At 41.3% G+C, this 21223-nt stretch overlaps 1 protein-coding gene across 13 annotated transcripts in view; it reads left to right on the top strand.

Moving 5' to 3' along the window:
- The first annotated feature begins 1677 nt into the window (after positions 1–1677).
- Positions 1678–21223, top strand: part of szt2 (SZT2 subunit of KICSTOR complex) — a 154746-nt gene continuing 135200 nt past the window's right edge. For 8 of the 13 annotated variants that reach the window (XM_044198540.1, XM_044198549.1, XM_044198542.1 and 5 more), the window contains exons 1-6: positions 1683–1854; positions 3540–3665; positions 4129–4302; positions 11440–11610; positions 12706–12828; positions 17227–17389. In XM_044198540.1, coding sequence (XP_044054475.1) covers positions 1831–1854; positions 3540–3665; positions 4129–4302; positions 11440–11610; positions 12706–12828; positions 17227–17389 — 781 coding nt within the window. In that variant the 5' untranslated portion in view covers positions 1683–1830. Of the gene's footprint in view, positions 1855–3513; positions 3666–4128; positions 4303–11439; positions 11611–12705; positions 12829–17226; positions 17390–21223 lie in introns of all 13 variants that reach the window. The other 5 variants (XM_044198551.1, XM_044198548.1, XM_044198550.1 and 2 more) reach the window with 4 other exon arrangements.

Raw genomic sequence — 21223 nt, 5'->3', positions numbered from 1 at the left:
TCTCCTTGTTTCAATTGGTTCCCTTTACTTTATATATCTATATGATGACATATACTGATAATAAATAATATACCTCCCCGAAAAATGAGTAATTTAATAAGAAATGTAATATATGTAATATATATAAAATGTAAAGACATTTCTGATCTATTATATCTATTTTAATATTTATTCAACATCTATCTATTAATAGAAATATTTTACCATTTCATTAATTCACAGAGAGGAACAGGGAACAAAGATAACCCAAGTCAGTCTAAATATTTAGAGATGGGATCTGACGCTAGGGGAGCAAGAGCTACCTGGGAGGCTGAACTCAGGGCAAATCCTGGACCACCACAATAGCCAGTCAAATGTTAGGGACAAATTGCTAAAAATGAAGAAAACACATAGAAATAAATATTCATGTCATTGCATATTGTATATTTAGCTATCTTCACTACTCCTGAGGCTAACTGTCTGATGTTAAATCAGCTCTCTGACAGGCTTCACTGCTAGCTTGGTAGTTCACTTGTTAGTTGTCTAGTCAGCCGCCCTGCTGTTTCTCCCGGGGGAAAAAAGAGAAGCGGCGACACTTCCGGATCATGTGCCGATTACAAACAAGATCCACGGAAGTGATGGAATGAATGGAATTTCAAAATAATCAGAATCAGAAATACTTAATTGATCCCCGAGGGGAAACTCTATAAAGCTTATAAAGTGTGTCTGAGACGAAAACATGTGGTCTAACTAATGGTTAAATGCAAAAAACATCCTCAAGACGACACGTGAAAATAAGAAGAAAGAACAGAATTTACAACATTACTAGAGTGTGAAAAAGACAGGTTGTAAACACCCTCATTTCAGTTTTTTTTTAAAAAGCTTTATAAATTGCAGGAGTTATGCCACTAGAACTAGAACTACCTCCATACCACTACTACGACAACAATTCTGTTAGTAGCTTAATGGTAGCTGAAAAGAATGTAAATCCCTATGAATCAATAGACTCAGCCATATGTTTACAGTGCACAGTGTACAGAAGCCTCCTCGATGTACTTCCCTCTCGGCTTCCTTCAGCAGAGCATGTTGCTACATTCCACCGAAAGTCAAGCTTACTCGCCTTTTATGGATGACACATCTCTATATCTACAGGCCTTTTCCCAGCAGACATTTTGACTTGTCATAGTAGGAAAAGTACGGGTGTTCTATTCAAGCGTCCCAGTCATAGACTGTATAGGAAGACTTGATCTACAGTCTCTCTCTAACCGTTATATACAGTCTATAGTCCCAGTAAGCCTTGACAGTGTGCACAATGCCTGACCCTGAAACTGAAGCAGCGAAATGGAATTCAGCCATCGTTCATTTTATTATTGACACCTGTTCTGTTTCTACTGTGATGTCAAAATGTCTTCCGTGACAAGGCCTATTGTCTTATCAAACCAATTTAAAAGATATGAGATAAGGTCAAACATATATCTGCTCTGAAAATATAACTTTTTGGATTCTATTGGTAGTTGTTTGGTATTAAATGGCCGGTGTCACTTCTTATATTTACCACATAAATGCTATAGAACTGACATGTTGTAGTGTATCACCTGAAGACACTCTATCGTTTGAAATCTGCATATTTCCACGTTGGTCTAACACGTTTTATTTTGTAAACTTTGACCGGAAAATGTGTGCGATGTCGCCGCGTCACAGCTGACGCTGCTCCCCGAACACGTGACACGCGATCAGGCGACAGGACAGCTGAGAAACAAGCGTTAGGACCGATTCTTCTGCACAAACCGAAGTGAGTGCTCGGCAGCGGAGGCTCGCTAGCATCCCTGCGGTCCCTATGCTGTACAAGGCATGGCAGAGAGACAGGACAACGAGGTAACATTAGCTGTCATCGGCAGTAAGAAGCACACGGGCTGGAACGTTATTGGTTCGGGGGAAATAATGCACACTTTCCATTTGGTTGTTTGTCCAAACAGCCACAGCTCTAACAGTCCCGTTTAAAGTGAAGCATGAATACAAACAACGTCAGAGCTGTGGATGCGGACTTCTCCGGACGAATATCGTTAGGAAGTTGTGTTAGCCATACGTTAGCTCAGCAGCTAGCAACAGCAGTCAAGCTGCAGGTTAACACGAGCCACGGCAGGTCTCTAGTTAGCTTTCCATAAAAGTTTAGAGAGTTCCCCTTGTTCCCCTGTGGCCTGTCAGCGCAGTGCTGGGACTCCGCCGCTCGGCTCCGTGGACCGGGCAGTGCCTTGGTAAAACCGTTTTCAGCCAGCACCAAATTAGCTGAAAATGGTGCACACTTCATTCCCCGCGTTACGGCGGTTAGCGTTAGCTAACAGGAAGACTATACAAGTAGAAATGTGCCTGAAGAAGATGCTACTCCGTGCAAGCAAGGAAACCAGAATCCGAATCAGAACTCCTTTATTGATCCTGAAGGGAAACTCTTTGTTCCAGCAGCTCGCCTTTACGTCAGTGCACACAGGAGAAAGTACTAGCAAACAATATGATACACTATAAACACTATAAAACAGGTCAGAAAGTAAATGAAGTACCAGCTGGGTATAAGTATAAGATAAAATAAGTGTGAAGTACAGAGTGGGTTTACCGGTTGATGATGAAGTACAGTATAATAATACAATGTAATAATATAAGTAATAAGTTATAAGTAGTGGTGCATGTACTGAGTTAAGTGTAGCTTATTGAGATTATTAAGATATTGCACAGCAGTAGTGAAGGTATATAATATCAATATCAATAAATAAGAAAAACTAACATGGGAAAACTAATATTGCACTGGAGTAGTACACAGAATATTGCACAATTATTCAAGTATTGCAGAGATGTTAATGCTCAGTGTCCAGTTTAGTGACTTCTGGTCAAACAGACTGACACTTAGAGGGAGGAGTTAAAGAGTCTGATGGCCACAGGCAGGAATGACTTCCTGTGGCGCTCTGTGGTGCATTGTGGGGGGATGAGTCTTCCGCTGAAGGTGCTCCTTTGTTTGACCAGCACGTCATGGAGCGGGTGGGAGACGCTGTCCAAGACGGCGTGTAGTTTACCCAGCATCCTCCTCTCTGACACCACCGCCAGAGAGTCCAGCTCCACCCCCACAATGTCACTGGCCTTACAGATCAGTTTGTTGAGTCTGTTGGCGTCCGCTACCCTCAGCCTGCTGCCCCAGCATGCAACAGCATACAGGACAGCACCGGCCACCACAGACTCATAGAACATCTGCAGCATTGTCCGGTAGATGTTGAAGGACCTCAGCCTCCTCAGGAAACAGAGGCGGGGTCACTGGTGCCCTGGCCCTCCATTAGATCCACCATCAGCTCCTTAGACTTTGTCGCATTGAGCTGCAGATGGAAACGTGATAGATTTTAAACTGCAGATTTTTAAATGGAATTTGGTGCTTAAAATATGTAGAGAGACGTTAGGTGCCGCATATTGTAGCCATTATCAACAAACCTACGAATTCAGATCGGCACGCAAAATAGTATTGTACTGCTCAAAACTCATTCATTCCACTGTCAGGTAAGTTCCATGTTTCTCATCATAAGGTGGAGGAGGCTGACCAGATCTACCTGCTGATGAAGGAGGAGTATCGGATCTCGAGGAATGTGCGTCTGGCGTGGTTCCTTGGTAAACTTAACCAAGTCATCTGGCCAGCCTCAAAGCCTGAACTGGTGAGTTAATCCCGCCTCTCGCTTCCTTTCCCTGTCCGCATGGTGGCCCAGCAGCACCGAGCTCGGAAAGTGGCCACTCTTGTTTGCAGTGGAATATGCAAATTCTAAGTGCTTTGTCTCTGAGTATTAGTATGCTGCTGCTTTCTTACTGGCATAAACCACTGCTGCTTATGGTTTGTTGCTGCTGTGTGCGATGTATGAATGGCTTGTCACGTGTATTCCACTGGCAGATACAGTACTGCCCCTGCTGTTCTGCTGCTGTATGACCCACATAAATGGCATGTCACTTGTGTTCTGGTGACATAAACCACTTCTTAAATTGTAATGTATATACTCACCACCCTACAAGGTAAACAAAAGTGAGTTTAAAAGACTTATCTGGAGGCTGAAAAATGTTTGAGAAATTCCTGAACCACATAAATGTTGTCACTGATATCATGTTTGACTCTCACTTCATTTACAGCTGAACTCAGAGAATGAATTGGACTTGCTGAGCATCTTACCTAAAGGATGGCAGCCAGATTTCTCCCCCACTATGTATCCCTACATGTTGATGCCATCCACTCGGGCCACCTTCCTGGCCCGGAGGTACCGCTTCATCATTGAGCTGGACCTCAGCCCCTCCACAGGGATTGTGGTAAGACTTAAACACAGTTAAATAGTCGGTAACGTCTTTCCTGAATCAATGTGGTTGACACAAATGAGCTTGAAAAGTGGTTGGAGTGTTTTTCTCCAACCAAGAACAAATATATGAATCAATTTTGTTTCATTTATTTGCTTTGTAAATTCTTCATGGTATTTCTTTTTGTATCTATAATATCTACAGAATAGCCCATGGGTTCTTAGTGTTATGGGTGTGAATGCTGCTCCCGCTTGAAGGTGTGCGTATCTTACCAAGTAATCAAGACCTGCTGGCATTTCACTGTGTAGATTGGCTTGGTCATGGCACACAATAATGATGTCAGTCTCAGTACTGGTGCATACAAAGTACAGTAAAATCTTAGGGGACACCAGGTGCTAATCAGTAATTGCTATCCTGTGCTAGAGTTATAATTGTGCAGTTACATATAATATATATATTATATAAGTGTGCAGGTCAAATGCACACAGCACTGGTAAAGATAATTGTCATTGAATATATGAGGCAGCCAGATGACAAGGGGACATAAGTAGGATTTTTTTTTTTTAAACTGGCTTCAAGATCAACAAATATAATTGATGTGGACTCATTCATATGACATTTCTTGTAAACCAACTTGGTCTTCCAACCCTTTTAGAAATACAAGACACTTCCACCTCTTCTATATTGCAGACCAGTGTTGGAAATTAGCTTTTTTTGTCCACCTGCCACTGTGGCTGGTGGATTATCTTGAGTAACCGGGTCATGATTTCTGGAAAGAGACATTGCTGTTGAGTTTTTCAAATGTATTTTTTTGGTGCTTTGAGCACCACAAGCCGAGTGCCATATAGTCCCGTTATATTAAAAAAAAAAAGGCAGACATCTCTACGGCCGATATCTCCAAAACGTGGCAACTCACACCAAAACAATCAAGATGGATAAATAGCACTACAGGTAAGAAGAAAATATTAGCTAGCTATAGACTGTCTCTTAAAAGCTACCGGCAACTTTTAACGTAGACTGTTTTCTTGCATGTTGCTCTGTAACGAAGGATGAGAAATCCTTCGCATGGGTGACTGGTTTGAGTAGGTGAAGATTAGGGGTGTGTGAATACAGGTGAAACTTCCTTGGTCGGGAAGCACAAGGAAGACTTTTGTAACCCCTTTCACTTTCACCCAGCAGCTGGGAGGCAAGACACGAGCACATCTTGGGTATTGAGGAGCTCCTCCTACCTTTTTTTTATAGGAGTAGCCCATAAGACAACGATTTATATACCTCCAGTAGATTGTCCTTGTTTTGAAGAAGACATTTTTGAAACTCTCCATTCAGAAATCGCCTATTTCCAGGCCCAGGGAACCGTGCGTCTAACTGGAGATCTGAATGGACAAACAGGAATTGAACCTCATGTCATCGACCCACTGGGCAACAACCATGTGTTTGGTCAGTCTCCCCTGTTTATCACACCAAAAGTGATACCATCGGAACAACCTTGACTCTGAAATATATCAAAGTGGCAGAGAGGTAGTGCATCTCTGTCGGGCCTTAGCTCTTGGGTCCAGTGTAGTAGAATATGCAATCACTGACATGGACCCCTCCACTATCGGTGCATTCACAGCAATCCCTCCTTTCAGACAAGCAAATAAATGTGTTCTTTAAATTCTCAGGTCAAATGAGTGACACAAAAAGGAAACCCAGTAAGCTGTATAAATTAAATCCTACTTACAAAAGGGCCCCAGACAGTGAACACAAATTCATCATGGCCTTGTATTCACCTGATCTGATGAATGTCATATCAATATATGACCAAAATCAATATATCCCTACCAGAGATGGTGTAAACAAGGCCATTCATGATATCAATATATTTCATAAGGCAGCTATTAAAGCTGACCCTATAAAACAAAAATGGAAACACAAAACGCAGACAAATGGTTTGATCAAGAATGCGAGACCATCAGAAAAGACCTGAAAAAAATAGCAAATGAAAACACAAAGCTGGGAGCGATTGGGAGCACTTTGGAGGCTTTCAGCTGAGACGCTTTGGTTGCTATGATACAGAAAGTCCATGGAAGTGACTCCCACTGCCTGCTGCTTACCTGATAAACCCATGCCAAGCGAAATGTTCCAACCAGCCTTATTTTTAGGTCCAGAGCACTGAGAATTGGTGACGAGGACGTATTGAAATTCAATATATATCCAGTATTTTGTCATAGTCATAGCGCCACCTACTGGCAACAGGAAATTACATTCCACTTTGTCTCCAATTATTTAAAAACTCCATACTTTAACAAACTCCTCCTTGCGAATTAATCCGATCGACTTCAAATTTGGACAGTCCAATCTAAAGACCTTTGCAATGAAAAGTTATTTAAAGATTGAGTATAAATTGACTGGCATGTCCGTGGCATGGTGTCGAATTTAGATGTTTTTCAATTTGTAACAATGCTACTTCAACTCCACGTTGTCAGATCTGACCCAAATTTCACATGTTTAGGAGTCCCGGCCTGAGGACACATGCCAAAAAGTAATTGTCATTGTGCCACCTACTGGCAACAGGAAGTAAGCCTTGTGTAACAACAATCATTTGATTTACATGAAATTTTATTGGTGTGGTGTACACTTGATACACAACGTATAATTAATGGGTGTTCTCTAGCACCACTTAGTGGACCCAGGAATTTACATTTAGTCCTTTTGTGCAGCATCCAAAACGCGTGACAATTCAGAGCCACATCTCTAGACCTCTGGCAATGGCACCGCGGCTGTGGCACTCCACGACGTGCAGGAGGTGCGTGCGCCCGTTCATCGCTGCATGCAGCTTTAATTCATAATGATATTGTGGTAGTCCCGGAATGTCATCTGGTACAGACATGGATACTCAGAGACCATCAGTATTAATTTCTCCTTCATTGCTGCTGTTGTTCAGCACTTGTAGACCTACATGTAGGATGTGATGGTTGGTCTTTGTATTTGCAGGTATTTGAAGGTTTTGCTTCCATGGGTTGGTGGGATATTTGTAAGACCCTCCTCCTTCTGAGTGCTCAGTTTCATGGCGGGGAAGTCACCCTCAGACTTTTTTCTCTACTTTTTTTCTCTCTCTCTCTCTCTCTCTCTCTCTCTCTCTGTGTCTGTCTGTCTGTCTGTATCCTTGAACCATTCCTCCAGTATACTTATCTTCCATCCATTGCAGATACCTGCCCTCCTTACTGAGGAGTAGTGAGAGCTGATGACATTCAGCCAAGCATAGGGTTCATCAGTATAGAAGATTAAATTACATGCCCTCCCATCTTTATACTGGTCGAGGAAGAGTGTCTCTGGTCTGTCACGGAGAACTTGTTGTTTATATTTGCCTCTTGCAATCTTGTTTTTTTAGAGATGGGGGATATTCTGTTGTTTTAGAGCAGGCAGACAGCATAATACAGTAGTTGGCACTCTGAGGTCTGTGAGCTGTGATTTATAGTAGGAAAGTTCTGCTGCTACTGCTGCCACTGATGCTGTTGCGAGGCAGCAGCCCAACTGTTTTTTAGCTAGTTAGCTGTTAGCTTTAATATTTCAGTTGGGATTTTACTTGTAATTTCAAGTGTTAAAACTCACTTTCAGTGTCCAGTGGTTTTCAGTTAGTCTACTTCTTTGAAGACTTGTTTGTTTAGCTGAGTCCTCCTCTATCTAATTATTCTTTTCAATTTTATTTATATAGCGCCAATTCATAACAGAAGTTATCTCATTGCACTTTTCCTATAGAGCAGGTCTAGACCGTACTCTTTATAATATTAATTACAGAGACCCAACAAATCCCACCATGAGCAAGCATTTGGCGACAGTGGCAAGGAAAAACTTCCTTTTAACTGGCAGAAACCTTGGACAGAACCAGAGTCATTGGTGGGCGGCCATATGCTGGTGCCATGTTAGGTTTTGAGAGAGGGAGGCATAATGCAAATACCACATAGAATAATTTTTTTTAATAGTAATTGTAGTGTTAATATTAATAAATTAGTAATAACAGGAATAACAGCTATAGTAATAATGATGTCAGCATCAGTAACAGATCCAATAACAACAACTGTAGTAGCAGTTGTCGAGCAGGAACACAGGGGTAGCAGGTGGCCCACAATCACAGATCCAGACTCTGCAGCTCTGGAGGCAGAAATACCTGCTGAAAGTGACAGAAGGAGAGAGGAGAGAAACGAGAAAGCACAAAACTACGGGAGAGAGAAGATGTCGAGTTAGTAACATGCAGTAATGGGATAAAAATGCATACAGACGGAGAGGGAGAGAAGGAGGGAGGAAAGAGGTGCATCATGGGAAGTCTCCCATGTCTAGGCCTATAGCAGCATATCTAAGGGATGGTTCAGGACTCACCCAAGCCAACCCTAACTATAAGCTTTATCAAAGAGGAAAGTCTTAAGCCTACTCTTACATGTGGAGATGGTGTCTGCCTCCCGAACCCAAACTGGGACCTGATTCCACAGGAGAGGAGCTTGATAACTGAAGGCTCTGGCTCCCATTCTACCTAGGCTCTAGGAACCACAAGTAACCCTGCATCCTGGGAGCGCAGTGTTCTAGTCGGATAATAAGGTATTATGAGATCTTTAAGATACAATGGTGCCAGACCATTAAGTGCTTTGTAGGTGAGGAGAAGGATTTTTAAATTCTATTCTGGATTTTACAGGGAGCCAGTGCAGAGCTAATAAGCTAATATTGGAGAGATATGATCTCTTTTCCTAGTTCTTGTCAGTACACGTGCCACAGCTTTCTGGATCAACTGGAGAGTCTTAAGGGATTTATTCGGGCAGCTGGATAATAAGGAATTGCATTGGTACAGCCTAGAAGTAACAAATGCATGCACTAATTTTTCGGCATCATTTTGAGACAGGATGTTCCTGATTTTTGCAATGTTACGTAGGTGAAAGAACGCAGTCCTTGAAGTTTGTTTCATGTGGGAGTTAAAGGATAAATCCTGATCAAAGATAACTATGAGGTTCCTTATGGTGCTGCTGGAGGCCATCTAGAGTAACTATATCTTTAGATAATGTGTCTCGGAGGTGTTTGGGACCAAGTACAATAACTTCAGTTTTGTCAGAGTTTAACATCAGAAAGTTGCGGGTCATCCAGGTCTTTATGTCCTTAAAGCATGCTTGAAGTTTAGTTAACTGGTTAGTTTCATCTGCCTTGATCGATAGATATAATTGGGTATCATCTGCATAACAATGAAAGTTTATGGAGTGTTTCCTAATAATACTGCCTAGAGGAAGCATATATAAAGTGAATTGAATCGGTCTAAGCACAGAACCTTGTGGAACTCCGAGACTAACTTTGGCGTGCACGTAGGACTCACCGTTAACATGTACAAACTGAGATCGATCTGATAGATAGGATTAAAACCAGCTTAGTGCGGCTCTTTTAATGCCAATTACATGTTCCAGTCTCTGTAATAGGATGTGATAGTCAATGGTGTCGAACGCAGCACTAAGATCTAACAAGACAAGTACAGAGACAAGTCCATTGTCTGATGCAATTAAAAGGTCATTTGTAACTTTCACCAGTGCTGTCTCTGTGCTATGATGCACTCTAAACCCTGACTGAAAATCCTCAAATAAACTATTGTTATTTAGAAAGTCACACAACTGATTGGCGACTGTTTTCTCAAGGATCTTAGAGAGAAAGGGAAGGTTAGATATAGGTCTATAGTTGGCTAAAACCCCTGGATCAAGTGTGGGCTTTTTAAGAAGAGGTTTAATTACAGCTACTTTAAAGGATTGTGGTACATAGCCTGTTAATAAAGACAGATTGATCATATCCAGAAAAGAAGTGCTAATTAAGTGTAAAATGTCTTTAAGCAGCCTAGTTGGAATGGGGTCTAAGAGACAGGTTGATGGCTTAGATGAATTAATCATCTTTTCTTTTCTTCTAGTTGTTTTGGCTGCTTAGGTTATCAGCATTGTAACCGATCAGCTAAATGTCTTGATCTTTGTCTTCAGGGTCTTGTTCCAGCGGTTTCCTCTCTTTCTCTCCTCTGGCTTGTTGTCATCAATTTTCAGTGTTTCTTATTTTTGAACAGAAAACAACATTATTTAGGAGCTATTCTTAAGGATGACTGCTCAGTTCAAACTCAGACAGAAGTGAAATGATAAAAGTGATGAAGGAGGGAGAACAGGCTGCATCACTGATGGATTTTAAAACTTATTTTACCATTGAAGCCTTAAATAATTACCATCATGACTGTGAGTGATGCTTGACTCCGCTCCACAAGCATTGAATGACAAGAAGTTAAGTTGGGACTCTTACATTTTTATGTAAAGTGTTTTGCTGGGTTTTCATTTATTAATACGTGTAGTTTGAATGACAAAATTTAAAATATATAGAGAGTGTTGGTCAGATTATTACTGCAGTTGTACGATGTTTTTTGTTGTTTTTTTTTAGCCTTTTCTGCTCCTGTCGCACCACGAGGGGAAAATAGTTTTTATAGACTGATCTGATCTGACAAGAATCTCCTCAACAACTTTAAAATTGGCTTTTTCCATTGTGTTTCCTAGTTGTTTAAACTGTTTTTATTTTCTTTTAGCATAAGAGATGGTGATTGAGATAATTAATTTATTACAGTGATCTTAAAAGGTAGAACAAGACGTGTATTTATAATCTCTCTCTCTCTGTATGTTTCACCTTGTTTTACTGCTGCAGTCTTTATGTTAATCTGATGGTATTCACTTCAGACTTCTGCCCTGTTGAAAGCATTATGGAAATGTTACAGGTCCGCCCTAATAAGACTGCTGTTGTGACTTTTACGTAAAAGTGACCTGGGTGCTTATTCAGACATGAGACCAACATGTTACACTGCCATGAGTTTAAGGTAAAGGGGTGCATGTCTGAAAGGGGCTTTAGACATGCCTGTTTTTTTACTTTCTTATATTGATATCTTTCTCAATAATGCAGTATTGATCAGGGTCTAATGTCGACTGTGTGTCAGTTTATCATTGACTCTGTATTATCATTTGCATTCTGCAATTATGAGTGTCAACACTAAAGCAGTGTGGCACTCTGTTAATATTACAGTTTCCCTGCTGTGTCAAGAGTAATGCCCTCTTTCTGACAAGTTACTGAGCACAGAAATGAATCTTCAGTTTGTAACTGCGGTGTGTTTTGTTTTCTGTTCTGCAGGATGACAGCACAGGAGAGATGATCTTTGATGAGGTGTTTCATGCCTTGTCAAGGTGTCTGGCTGGTCTGGCTCAACCATTTAAAGTCCCTGGAACTGATCAACTTTTCAAACCTAAGATCTTCATCACCATTTTGGCGTATTCGTCAATTATTGGCCTCACTTCCCATCAGGTCATTACACTAGCTTACATGTCATCCTGTTTTTATTTACTGGTGTTTTACAAACTATCCAAATGTCCTAAAAAGGCTCAGGGGCCTTGGAATGAATGATCTAAAATGAATGCCTTAAAGAGTAACTTAACACAAAGTTGGAAAGCAGTGTTTCTCTGTCCTCTCTGGTTAAAAGTTTCAAGTGTGTTTGACATCACTGTACAGTGTGATCAGAAGTGTGCTCTGTTGAACCTGTAACCACACCCAACAGTGATGTCACAGGGTCCTGGAGTCCACCTGAACGTCACTTCAGCAAGGTGAAAAGTTCAAACACTGGAGGTCAGAAAAATCAAGATTTTCAAGAGGTGTTAAGTTGCTCTGTAAAGAGTATTACAATTACTTTACTCTAGTTCTTAGATGCCCACTGTACAACATGCATCCTTATTTGAATTTAAGTATTTTAACTGCACCTTAAACTGTGCAGTTCAAGGTATCACCTGAAATATCTCTTAAAGTCTTTTAGGATCATACTCATTGTGCTTTACATTTCAGTGAACATAAGCTCTGATTGTTTTCTATATATGGTAGATTGTTCTGATTGCAGATTCCTAATATTGACTTGACATATGTTTTATTTGCAGGGCTTTACAGTGCGAGCATTTCACTTGCATATGCGAAATAATAAAACCACTGAAATCAGATTCAGTAAGCAGATTCGATACTGGATTCAGATTGGATAAAATGCTTTCAAATCCCAAAACTAATTGCAACGTCTTGCAAAAATTAGCAGCCTCTATGCTGTTTGAAAAGGGATGCATTAATGAAGCACAATGTGTCCTGTTAGGTCCCAGTGACATCCTATATTTCAAATTTCTTTCATTAATTCAGCTTGTGCCTGCATCTTGTACACACTGTATATTTAATGCGCACAAAGAGATGCATTAATGTTGTTTATCAAAAAAATTACTGTGACCCTACATTTTTGTCTGTGCCCCTAAGGGGCCTCTCAGGGCTCTACACTTGTGTAAATGTAGGGGCCTGATTTGTTTCCATGTGATGCATAAAGCTGCTGTAGATGATGTTGCAGTCCTCTGACAGCCTTGATTCCCCCTGCAGGTTTTGGTACAGGGCTGTCAGCTTGATAGAACAGACCTCAACGAGTTCCTGCATCACATCTATCAGCAGCTCAGAGCAGTGGAGAGCAACATCGCACAAGTCCTCCATCAGCAGCATGAACAGGCAAGTGCTCACGAACAGTATTTACTTTGTACTTGTACTTACTTTGTAAACCCACTTGGTACTTCACACTTATTTTATTTTATACTTAATACACTACAATACAGGTCAGAAAATAAATAATATTTTTTGCTAGTACTTCTCTTCCTGTGTGCACTGACGTGACAGCGAGCTGCTGTAACGAAAGAGTTTCCCCTCTGGGATCAATAAAGTATTTCTGATTCTGTATTTTAAAATATCTTGTGACTATTAGAAAATATGTTTTTCATGAAACAACAGATCACATTAAAACAAAACATCACTTTTAATCAAAAGTAATGTAAACACTTTCATATGAATCCTTCCTTATCAACGTCAATATTATCAGTGTCAGTCTCTCTAACATCTTAAAGCTTAGGGCTGGCGATTATCTTTCTTACTGTCAACAAAACCCATGGTCGGACCCAAACCACCATGAACGTGTCTACTAACAAGTATCATTTGTGAATCACAGCCTGATGGATCTTCTTCCTCTGAGCCACAGAGCTCCACTGCTGTCCAGAAACTATTAAAACACACCAGCGAGCCGCACTGTTGCACTGGCTGACATGTTCCCTCATCACCACGAACACACACACTCAGTCCCACACACACCGTCCTGCTGCCCCAAACACTCACTACAGCACCACATGTGGATTCATCCGCAACATAAACATTTGATAAAAACTACAGCGAGCAGCTGTTTGAGGAAATGACTGAGCCTTTTTAAACATGAAACGATATATCTGTGTTTTTAAAGATTTACATCTTCAGTAGGAACCAATGGGCTCGGAGCTGAGAGCCGCAGACAGGGGAGGGAAGTATTGAGAGACGGACTAACACATGGTTTTGGTTCTGTAATGAGATTGGGTGACATTAAGAAAAACGTAGAATAATGCCCGCCTTATCCTAATTCAATGAAACATACTGTTCTGTACACTGTGATGGGAGGTGGCTTCTTGATAACCCCAGAAGCAAACCTATACTCATTCAATAAACTCAAATTAGCTGGCTGTTGACTGGTGCTGCCTGTCTAATTTCCTGATGTCTTAACATAACATATCAAAGCTCCAGAAACACATGAAAACAACTTTATTACGAATTTGAATATTATTATACTTTATTATGAAACCTAGGACTACCAGTCTCAGAATTTTCTGAGTTGAATCTGATTTGCCTGTTTGGTCATGTTCGTGTCATGTTCCACCTGTGCCGCTCATCGGTGTCATTTTAATGATAAACAGTTTCTGGAGCTTTGATAATAAAGAGTTACTCTACACACTCTATACATAGAATTATGAAGGAGGACAAACATAGCTGCTGTGGCCTCTATGGGTTGAACATTTTTGTGGTCAGGTGCGTTCTGTTGTACTTGTGACCAGACCAAGTTGTGATATAGCATGGTACTAAAGTGCTACGCTACATCCCTGCTTCACAGGGTGTGAAAAAAGCATGTTGTCTCCACTAGTTGGCAGCGCCAGCAAGATTAGCAGAGTGCAGACCCTTCAGCAAACAAACAAATTGCTCAACATCGCCGTTGCTGTGGGTGTGTCAACACTTGCAAGCTAGTGAGTGGCTTGCTTATTAGCAAACATTGTGCAAATATGCAACTGAACTAATTTTCCAACAACTTATGTGACTTTGTGCCAATCAGCACTTGTTTGTTTGTACTGGTATCCTGGGAGGCAAAAGACATAGAAAAGAAGGATACCCAAAACTACAGTAATGATTTTCTCCACAGACATGTATCCTCAGCTGGTTTACACCAAACACCACGACTGCGTCACTTTTTCTCTACCACTTGGCGAATTTTGCTCTCAATTGCATAAATTCAGAAATTTTCAACTTTCGATCCCCTCATTTATTTTGCATCTCTAGTCACTCCTGTGTTGCTTGGAATCCCACAATCCCTTGCAAGGTGATTAGCTGACATTCCATAGAAAATTAGTTGGCAACTTTGTGTTGCACCACATTCAGTAGATCTCCAAGATTAGACTGGGTGCATTTACTCTTAAAGACTGCCTCAGTTCTCCATGCGTGATGCAAGTACTGTATGTGAAGTTGTGCGTGAAGCCCCACTTGACTAATAGCCCGATGTCAATTCAATTCAAAGGCTTTATTGGCATGAAAGTTTCAAGACATTTTTTGTCAGAGCATCAAAGTACTAACTGACCAAATATTTGGACAATACACAAGTACGGTAATATTAGCAATAACACGAAATTTGATAAAATACACAATAGCAACATCAAAACCGTCTAAATGTGTATATGTAACTCTGTGTGTGTTAATAGAGTATTAACTATTCTATTAACTCTACCAATGCTAGTCACATTTACTGTACTGTGCTTGCATTGGCAGAACTATGTAAAGTCACAATGTTGTCAAAGTGTAGAAACAGTCTTAAAGGTCCAGTGTGGAACATTTAGGAGGAGCTGTTGGCAGAAATGGAATATAATATTTATAAGTATGTTTTCATTAGTGTAGAATCACCTGAAAATAAGTGTGTGTGTTTTCATTACCTTAGAATAAGTCATTTATATCTACAGAGGGAGCGGGTCCCCTTCCACAGAGGCCGCCATGTTGCACCGCCATGTTTCTATAGTAGCCCAGAAGGGACAAACCAAATGCTGGCTCTAGACAGGGCTGATCGCGTTTTCGCAGCCACCATAGTTTCTCCTACACGCTTGGAACGTGAAGGTGAGGCGAGCAGTATTCAAATGATTGCAAACTACAATTTCATTGCTAGATGCCACTAAATCCTCCACACCGGACCTTTAACACAAGACAATACAACAATAACATGACATTCAAAATAGTAACCAGTGGATGAGATAAAGATAACCATGTTTAATAGGCTATGTCAAGATAATTATTTGTCACATTCAGTGATGTTTTAATTACATGTGACATGCAGTCACATATTGTGCAGCTAAGTATGCTGCATGTCCCTCTCCTAGTAGAATCTATGGCTGGATATTGGTACTTGATACCTTTTTAAGGCGTCGACTGAAATAACCCAGTACCAAGTAGTATTGAAACTTCTCCAGTCAAACGATAACTGCATTTGATCCTTTGTTTTTGGTTTGCTCACAGCCAATCACAAGCGTTCTTTGATTTAATGAGTCATGTGATTGGCCTACTACCGCAGCTACAGCTAGCAGCTACATACAGTCTGTGGTGATGCTGAAGTCGAGTGCAGTGTATTTGACGGAGTTGGCAGTTCAGGCTGCTGCTCCTCTCGCGGTCACTTCTCCTCCGGAGCCCGCTTTGCTTCCGGAGTGTCTCTGGGCTAGGCATAGTGGACAGGCCGGGTGTACGCAGCGCTGCCCCTCCACACACACGGTGCACTTCTTCTCCTCGTTCGGGCTGGACCCGGACTCAGATCCAGACACGTGTATGGAGTGTGCCAGTGTGTGGCAGCCAGTGGTTGCCCGGCCAATAGAGGGCGCTAGGGCGCCGCCTTCCCTGAGTCCTAGAGCCACAAAAAAGTGTCCTCAATTCTAATCCGAGAAGGGCGATTATTTTATCCCCCAGATCAACCTGACCTCACAATCAGACAGCAGGCTAGCGAGAAAGGGAAGCAGCGTATGCGAGGCTTCTCTCGTAGCTGGTACACCAGAAAGGCCTGGTTAGCTGGATGCCGTCATGCTAATGCCTTACTTTGATTTCCGTGCTTGCTTTTTTAAACGGGGACAGATCCAGCATGGAGTTACAGGAGTGAGCGATATGAAGCACCTGTCACTGGCAGTGAAGTGAGCTCCGGAGGAGAAGTGACCGCGAGAGGAGCAGCAGGCAGGCCGGGCAGGAGGGACTGAGACAGCCGAAGAGATCGGTGTGTTTACCGGAAAAACTTCAGCTCGCAACCCGCTGTATCAGAAGCACCGCTGGCTGTTTGTGTTTGTTTTTTGCGGTTGGTTTGTTAAACAGACACAACCAGAGCTACACAAAGCCAAATACAACCTCTGTGCTTAACGTTCCCATTACTCAACACTGATAAACAAGGCCGGCCTGTTGTGCTGGCTCTCTGTATATAGGCTACACATATCTCGTGCATCATACAAAATGTATGTGTGTAAAAATCAGTTAGATGGGGAGGAGTGGAGGCATTTTACACAACTGAATGCTTCCATTCACATGATGGGTATCGATTGAAGTACTATTGGTATCGGTATCACTTTAAGGGTACTGGTATCGTAACTTTTTAAATGACACCCAGCCCAGTAGAATCTGTTGCTTTTCACTGTCATCTAGTTCTGTGAAGTTAAATTTGTCACCATTTACTGGTTGGTGTAAAGGAGTGTTACATCAAATCTTGTGTATTTGTTATTCTTCAGTGATGAAGATATACACTAATGCATTTATTTTTTCTTGTGCCTTTAGTCTGTAGAGCCAGTCCAAAGTTCAAGTCTCCATAACAACAACCTGGATGACCAGCCCAACAGGAAGCAGGGCATTTCCATGGTGTCAGCTGATATGGGTCTGGTCAGCATGGTACGCCAGGGCATCCTGGCTCTTCAGTTGCTGCCCCCAAACTCCAGTGCAGGTAGGTTTGTCTACCTGCAATAATTTAAATAGTTAAAACAAATACCATCAGTTAAGAAAAAGCCATAAGATAAATGTGAGTTTTAAGAAGAGATTTAAAAGAGGACGCTGAGTTTGTCTGCCTGAGATCCCCAGGCAGGAGTTCCACAGCTGAGGGGACCTTTAGTGACAAGTCGAGATTTTGGAACCATTAGTAGGGCCCTGCCAGAGGATCTCAAGCAGCGATCAGGCACATAGGGAGTTAGCAGATCACAAAGACAGTTAAAGAAATTAAGATAACAGAAAAGAGGAGTTGATGATTCAAGACAATGAGATGAGGAAGCTACTATAAACCGTTTAAGATGTGAGCAATATGTACTTGCCCATTCAATATTAAAGTAATTTAAATAAGGATAGATTAGACTATAATACTTAGAATAAAAAAGATTGATTTGTTTAGGTGTGACATTTATATAATAATATCAAGGGATCTCGTAGTTTATTTAGTAACAAAGTCAATGTGATGCTTCAACAAGTTTGTCATCAATTTATATCCCTAGGAACTTTGTCAAGTTAACTTTTTCAATGGCCTGCAGATCAGTATATACTTGTAACCAGGGATAATCAACTTGACTGTGACCTTTGAATGACATAGAATTTGATTGTTTGTTATTAAGTGACAGCTTATTCATTTTAAACCACATTGCATATTTTTCCAGACCTGTTTGCTTCAGACAAAACTACTGCTATATCGTGCATGGTGAGACTTGTATCATCTGCAAAAAGTATTGGCAATATTGTGTCAGAGGTGTTGGAAGATCAACTACACACACAATTATAACTAGGCTACTAGACATCCAAATGAATGAAAATGTGCAACCATGAATAAATGCAATGAATACATCCATGAATAATCAATAAATGATAGGAAGCCATGAATACTACGACAGACAATTAAAGCACAACATGAGGGTTTCAGATAAGCAGTGAAGGATATCTTGGCAAGATGTATTAATTTGTGGAAACACAGGAGACCAACGAGTGGCTGAAAACATTATCATTAACCAGTGAAGTCACCTTAACGCACTGTTCAGCAGCTGAGAGGTAATTGGGAAGCACCAGTGAAATACTTTAAGCAAGTCAAGATAATTTCTATAGTGATGGGATAGCCTGCTAATGACCTGATATGACCTTGGGTGTGCTGGAGACATGATGGCAGCGTTTGTCAGTTTGTTGCAGTTCAGACTTTGCTAACGTTTGTCATGTTAGAAACGCAGGTGTTGAGCGGCCAGGCTGGAGCAGGTGTTAAACTACTGTTAATTTACAGTTGACCCACATTACACTTTTCATTCAGTTTACCTTTGCACATTATGGTTAATCTACTTTGCACATTTCCATTTTTGCACTTACTCACCATACTGCGATTCTACGTCACACATTACTTTTTATTACTTATTATTTATTTTTTGACATGATTTTGAATGTCAAAAATTCTTCGTGTCACTATGCGACGGGACAGAGAGACCGTTTCAAAGTTCTTAACCATGTTTTCATCTCCAAAAGCTTTAGCCATCTCTACTGCACATGGCAGATAATATGGCCAGAGTCCCACAGCTAACAGTTCAATGTCCAGGCTACAGATACTCTGCTTGAGAGTAGCGTGACCAGGGTTACACCATCTGTTGTTGACCAGAACAGCAAGCCCGCCACTTTTCCACTTACCGCTCCCGGTGTGATCCCTGTCAGCCCGAACAGTCTGAAACCCATCGATGGAAACGTTATGATCCTGGATATCCTGGTGTAGCCATGTCTGTGAGAAGCACATCAAACTACACTCATGGAACTCCGTCTGACTCCAGGCTAACGCCGTTAGCTCATCCATTTTATTCGCCAGTGATCTCACATTGCCCATTACGAGAGAAGGCAGACACGGCTTAAATCTCTTGTTCTTAAGTCTCTTTTGTCTGGACCCCTCTCTCTTCCCTTGCCGCTTCGTTCCACCTCTGCATCCTCGGTGTGTCCTCCTCCTGCCGCTCGGCTTCAGCGCGATCAGCTGTTCCCTGGTGTAAACAATGCGGCCAAACAGCTGATCTGCAGCGGTACCCTGACCGAGTAGCAGGAGAAGAAGTTCCACGGCGAAAAAAAGTACCAAAACACTTTCTACCCTCATTTTCGTAAAGAGTGTAGTTAAAATTATACTTAAATACAAGTTACTCAAGTTTGGAAGAAAAAGGAAAGCTAAAAGTTGGAAAAAGTAAGACGACGAGACGGAGCTACGGCAACAGGCAGCATGCACATTGGCGCATGCTTGATGATTGTTCTACCGGTTGTTTTTTTTTAATTTATTTTTTTATTTGTTGTAATACAACTAGTGCTAAATAAAGGCTTCTTAACTAAAACCTACGATTTTTTTCCTGCTCCATACATTAGTGTCTGATGTTCTCTCCGTCCATGTGATTGTCTCTTTTCTCACCTTGACAGCCTTTCTTACTGGAGCCGCCCACCAGCAGCGTCACCATGACAAGTACACAACACCTTCTGGCTACAGCCACTTACAGCTGCTTTTATAGTAGAGGTTTTGAAAAGCTTTCAATGCGACTTCAACCTCCCCCATTTACAGTACAAGAAAAGGGTGCTCAGACGTGACCCTCTGGACAGTACTCTACCAGGCCTACCAAGGAAGTCTTCACTATGTTTTAGGTCTACCAGGCATGTCCAGCAGCTTCCCCCGTCTTATGATCCAGCAGTTCAAACTGGTCCACTCAGCCCCTCTCGTCACCCATATCTGGACCATTATGTCAGATCTAATGAAAGAACTACACAATTATTCATTAGTCTTTGGCCCACTATCCTCTGCTACCATGTACACGTTATGTGCCACCTTGTTGTTTGTCATGGACAGTCATGAAGACACAAACGTCTAATAACTACATGGGGAGGCTTTCCCATAACAGCCCTCTGGGTATCGGAGTCATTGCCAGCTTCATAGTTGTCAGTCTGAAAGTGGATGACTACCCCAAATTACTGTTCCATGCACAAACTGCAATCAGTGTTTCCTTCTTCAACATACAGTCACATGGAGGTGACCCCCATGGGTGGCAGTAGCCACCAAAAACTAGAAGTGGAAATGTCTCAAATGCAGCTCCACTAATGCCTGCTGAAAGCTTACTCCAACAAATAGTACTGTTCAGCCTCCCTGAGAAAGTATGTACCAGGTAGCTCAATCATTAAACCCCAGAATTAGAAAAAACTATGTAGGTTATCTTAATTTAGTTCATTTTAAGACAAGTAACCTCCTTTTTATCATTTGGAAGGCATTCTAGTCAAGCGCAATCAGTGTGGGAATTGAACAAGGATCTACCTTGTCACCTCTGCTGTTTATAATTCCCATAGATGGGATCTAGATCAAGGTCCGGAAAGTGGCCAGTTGGTGATGATAGTACGGACACTGCAAATCACACAGAACACAACAGAAATGAGTTACAAAAATGTATTCAATTAATGGAAATTAGCTAACCTTGAAAGTTATTTATTTTTTAACATTCTGGCAGTATGATTCAGATATAATGTACCATTATTTAAACTGGTAAACTATAATCACCAAAAGGCTAACGCTAGGTTAACAGCAAATATCTGCAATAAAATCTGAATCATGAATAATTTTCCAACATCACTGACGGTTAGTGGACTTCAGTAAATTCATGAGCCACAAACTGGGCATGTTCATCACTTTATAGTGTCCCCTGGAAACTGTTGTTTTGTAACTATATTCCGTTGTGTTCTGTACAACTTGCAGCATATTTTGTTTTTTTGTGGGTTTTTTCCCCCTAAATGCTTTGCATGTGTTGTCAAATTG

The sequence above is a fragment of the Siniperca chuatsi genome, linkage group LG6, assembly GCF_020085105.1.
Source record: "Siniperca chuatsi isolate FFG_IHB_CAS linkage group LG6, ASM2008510v1, whole genome shotgun sequence".
NCBI classification, from domain to species: Eukaryota; Metazoa; Chordata; class Actinopteri; order Centrarchiformes; family Sinipercidae; genus Siniperca; species Siniperca chuatsi.
This window is presented reverse-complemented; position numbering and strand designations above follow the sequence as displayed.